Below are 3,555 nucleotides of genomic sequence, written 5' to 3'. Positions count from 1 at the left end.
GCCCTGCACCGTGGTCGACTGCTCCCGACGCCCTGCACAGACTCTCGTCGCCACCACCAGCAGCAGCCCTCTATATACCCGCCACTGCCGTAGCGTTCGGGCCGTGGCCTCTGCGTTTCACTTGCTCTCCCCTCGCTCTGTTCATTGCTTCCTTCTGTTCCCCTCGCTGCCCGCGTCCGCGATGGCGACGTCGAGGGCCGCTCTCTGCGCTGTTGCGGTTGTGTGCGTGGTGCTTGCGGCTGCCTGCGCACCTGCGCGCGCGATACACGTGGGCACGCCGGCTGCTGCGCTGTTCGAGGAGTTCAAGCGGACGTACGGGCGCGCGTACGAGACGCTGGCGGAGGAGCAGCAGCGGCTGGCGAACTTCGAGCGCAACCTGGAGCTGATGCGCGAGCACCAGGCGCGGAACCCCCACGCGCAGTTCGGGATCACGAAGTTCTTCGACCTGTCGGAGGCGGAGTTCGCCGCGCGCTACCTGAACGGCGCCGCGTACTTCGCAGCGGCGAAGCGGCACGCCGCCCAGCACTACCGCAAGGCGCGCGCGGACCTGTCGGCGGTGCCTGATGCGGTGGACTGGCGCGAGAAGGGCGCCGTGACGCCGGTGAAGGATCAGGGTGCGTGCGGGTCGTGCTGGGCGTTCTCGGCGGTCGGCAACATCGAGGGGCAGTGGTACCTTGCCGGCCACGAGCTGGTGAGCCTGTCGGAGCAGCAGCTGGTGAGCTGCGATGACATGAACGATGGTTGCGACGGCGGGCTGATGCTGCAGGCGTTCGACTGGCTGCTGCAAAACACGAACGGGCACCTGTACACGGAGGACAGCTACCCCTACGTGTCCGGCAACGGCTATGTGCCCGAGTGCTCGAACAGCAGTGAGCTCGTTGTCGGTGCGCAGATCGACGGCCACGTGTTGATCGGAAGCAGCGAAAAGGCGATGGCTGCGTGGCTCGCGAAGAATGGCCCCATCGCGATTGCGCTGGACGCCAGCTCCTTCATGTCCTACAAGAGCGGCGTGCTGACCGCGTGCATTGGTAAACAGCTGAACCACGGTGTGCTGCTCGTCGGGTACGACATGACTGGTGAGGTTCCGTACTGGGTGATCAAGAACTCGTGGGGTGGGGACTGGGGCGAGCAGGGCTACGTGCGCGTGGTGATGGGGGTGAACGCGTGCCTGCTCAGTGAATACCCCGTGTCCGCGCATGTACGGGAGAGTGCCGCCCCTGGCACGAGCACGAGCAGCGAGACGCCCGCACCCAGACCCGTGATGGTGGAGCAGGTGATCTGCTTCGATAAGAACTGCACTCAGGGGTGCAGGAAAACCCTGATCAAGGCGAACGAGTGCCACAAGAACGGTGGAGGAGGCGCCTCTATGATCAAGTGCAGTCCGCAGAAGGTGACGATGTGCACGTACTCGAACGAATTCTGCGTGGGCGGGGGGCTGTGCTTCGAGACTCCTGATGGTAAGTGCGCGCCGTACTTTTTGGGCTCGATCATGAACACCTGTCACTACACGTAGAGGTGTGTGTGCCCTTGTGTGCGTGTGTGTGGTGGTCGCAGCGATGCCCGGCGCGTGTGGGCACCTCCTTGGGTGCGCGCCCGCCGTGGCAGCTGCGCGTGCGTGCGAGATGTGAGGCAGAGGAAGAGGAAGGCGATGCGGGCGACAGCGCAGCGAGGTGCGGCGGAGCGTAGGGGGGAAATGGACGAGCAGGCGCGCTGTGAATCGGAGCTGCGGCACCACCCAAGTCGTGGTGCCCCGCGAATGGCTGTTCTGCCCGCCCTCGCTTCACGCCTCCCCCTCCCCTCGCGTGCCCTCGCGTGGCCTCCCTTGTTATCCCTCTCTCTCGCACGCACACGCACACGCGTATACGCGAGCCCGCTATTCTGCCTTCGTCTGGCTCTTTGTATTCTGCTTGCTTCTTCAGCACACTTGTGTGCTGTGCGTTCAGCGATATCTTCCACTACTTTGTTTTCTCCTCCCCCTCGGGAGGTGCTTCGCTTGTGCTTTGACGGTGGTGCGTGGCTGCTGGGTCATGTGCCGGGCGTGCGCGCCTCCGCCGCCTCCCTGCAGCTTGTGGGTGCGCTGCGTTCGCACCGCGCTCGCGTGCATGCACATGCCTGCACTGCGTGCGGGACGCCTTCCGGGCGCGTTGGCCCCCCGCCTCTGCAGCCATGGCCTGTTTATTGATTGTGCTTGCTTCATCGGCTCTTCTCTGCGCGCGTGCGTGCGTGCGTGTGCGTGTGCGTGTCCGTGCGTATGCGTGAGGCGCAACGGTCCCCAGAGCAAGGCATGTCGAGGGGAACACTATAGACGCATGTGTACGTGTACACGATGTGTATACGTATACGTGTACCGAATGGTGCGTGCGCGTGTGCAGCATTGCCGTGACGGCATGTACGAAGCGCTGCAGTGGGATGGACCCTGTGCGCGTGCCGGAGAGGTAGTGTCGCGTGTGGGTGCGGAGTGATGGAGGCCATGGGGCTTACGAGCACCGTCGCTTTTCCCCCGATGGCGGCTGGCACGCAGCGCACGCACCGGGGATGTGTGACGTGCGTCGCTGTGCGCCTCTCCCTCTCCCCTGTGCGCGCGGCGCATGGATGCACCGCTGTTGTGTGAGGTTGCCCGCACCTGCGTTGTTGCCTGTGATGACGTCCCTCCCTCTCTTGCACTCTCCCCGTCCCCACCTGCCCTGCACCGTGGTCGACTGCTCCCGACGCCCTGCACAGACTCTCGTCGCCACCACAGCAGCAGCCCTCTATATACCCGCCACTGCCGCAGCGTTCGGGCCGTGGCCTCTGCGTTTCCTTGCTCTCCCCTTTATGGGTTCATTGCTTCCTTCTGTTCCCCTCGCTGCCCGCGTCCGCGATGGCGACGTCGAGGGCCGCTCTCTGCGCTGTTGCGGTTGTGTGCGTGGTGCTTGCGGCTGCCTGCGCACCCGCGCGCGCGATACACGTGGGCACGCCGGCTGCTGCGCTGTTCGAGGAGTTCAAGCGGACGTACGGGCGCGCGTACGAGACGCTGGCGGAGGAGCAGCAGCGGCTGGCGAACTTCGAGCGCAACCTGGAGCTGATGCGCGAGCACCAGGCGCGGAACCCCCACGCGCAGTTCGGGATCACGAAGTTCTTCGACCTGTCGGAGGCGGAGTTCGCCGCGCGCTACCTGAACGGCGCCGCGTACTTCGCAGCGGCGAAGCGGCACGCCGCCCAGCACTACCGCAAGGCGCGCGCGGACCTGTCGGCGGTGCCTGATGCGGTGGACTGGCGCGAGAAGGGCGCCGTGACGCCGGTGAAGGATCAGGGTGCGTGCGGGTCGTGCTGGGCGTTCTCGGCGGTCGGCAACATCGAGGGGCAGTGGTACCTTGCCGGCCACGAGCTGGTGAGCCTGTCGGGGCAGCAGCTGGTGAGCTGCGATGACATGAACGATGGCTGCGACGGCGGGCTGATGCTGCAGGCGTTCGACTGGCTGCTGCAAAACACGAACGGGCACCTGCACATCGAGGACAGCTACTCCTACGTGTCCGGCAACGGCTATGTGCTCGAGTGCTCGAACAGCAGTGAGCT

At 65.3% G+C, this 3,555-nt stretch overlaps 2 protein-coding genes across 2 annotated transcripts; both read left to right on the top strand.

The window, feature by feature from the left end:
* On the top strand, nt 1-1,513 carry LmxM_08_1040_1 (uncharacterized protein; the record flags this gene model as incomplete). The annotated part of the gene is made up of 1 exon (XM_003886510.2): nt 1-1,513. A coding segment is annotated over one exon (1,513 nt), but the record flags the coding sequence as incomplete, so codon positions are not given.
* A 1,347-nt stretch (nt 1,514-2,860) lies between these two features.
* LmxM_08_1050_1 (uncharacterized protein) lies at nt 2,861-3,553 on the top strand (the record flags this gene model as incomplete). The annotated part of the gene is made up of 1 exon (XM_003886509.1): nt 2,861-3,553. A coding segment is annotated over one exon (693 nt), but the record flags the coding sequence as incomplete, so codon positions are not given.
* Between the last annotated feature and the right edge of the window lie 2 nt (nt 3,554-3,555).

The sequence above is a fragment of the Leishmania mexicana genome, contig 41, assembly GCF_000234665.1.
Source record: "Leishmania mexicana MHOM/GT/2001/U1103 WGS CADB00000000 data, contig 41, whole genome shotgun sequence".
Lineage (NCBI taxonomy): Eukaryota > Euglenozoa > Kinetoplastea > Trypanosomatida > Trypanosomatidae > Leishmania > Leishmania mexicana.
Note: the sequence above shows the minus strand (reverse complement) of the source record. Positions and strands in the feature narration are given on the sequence as shown.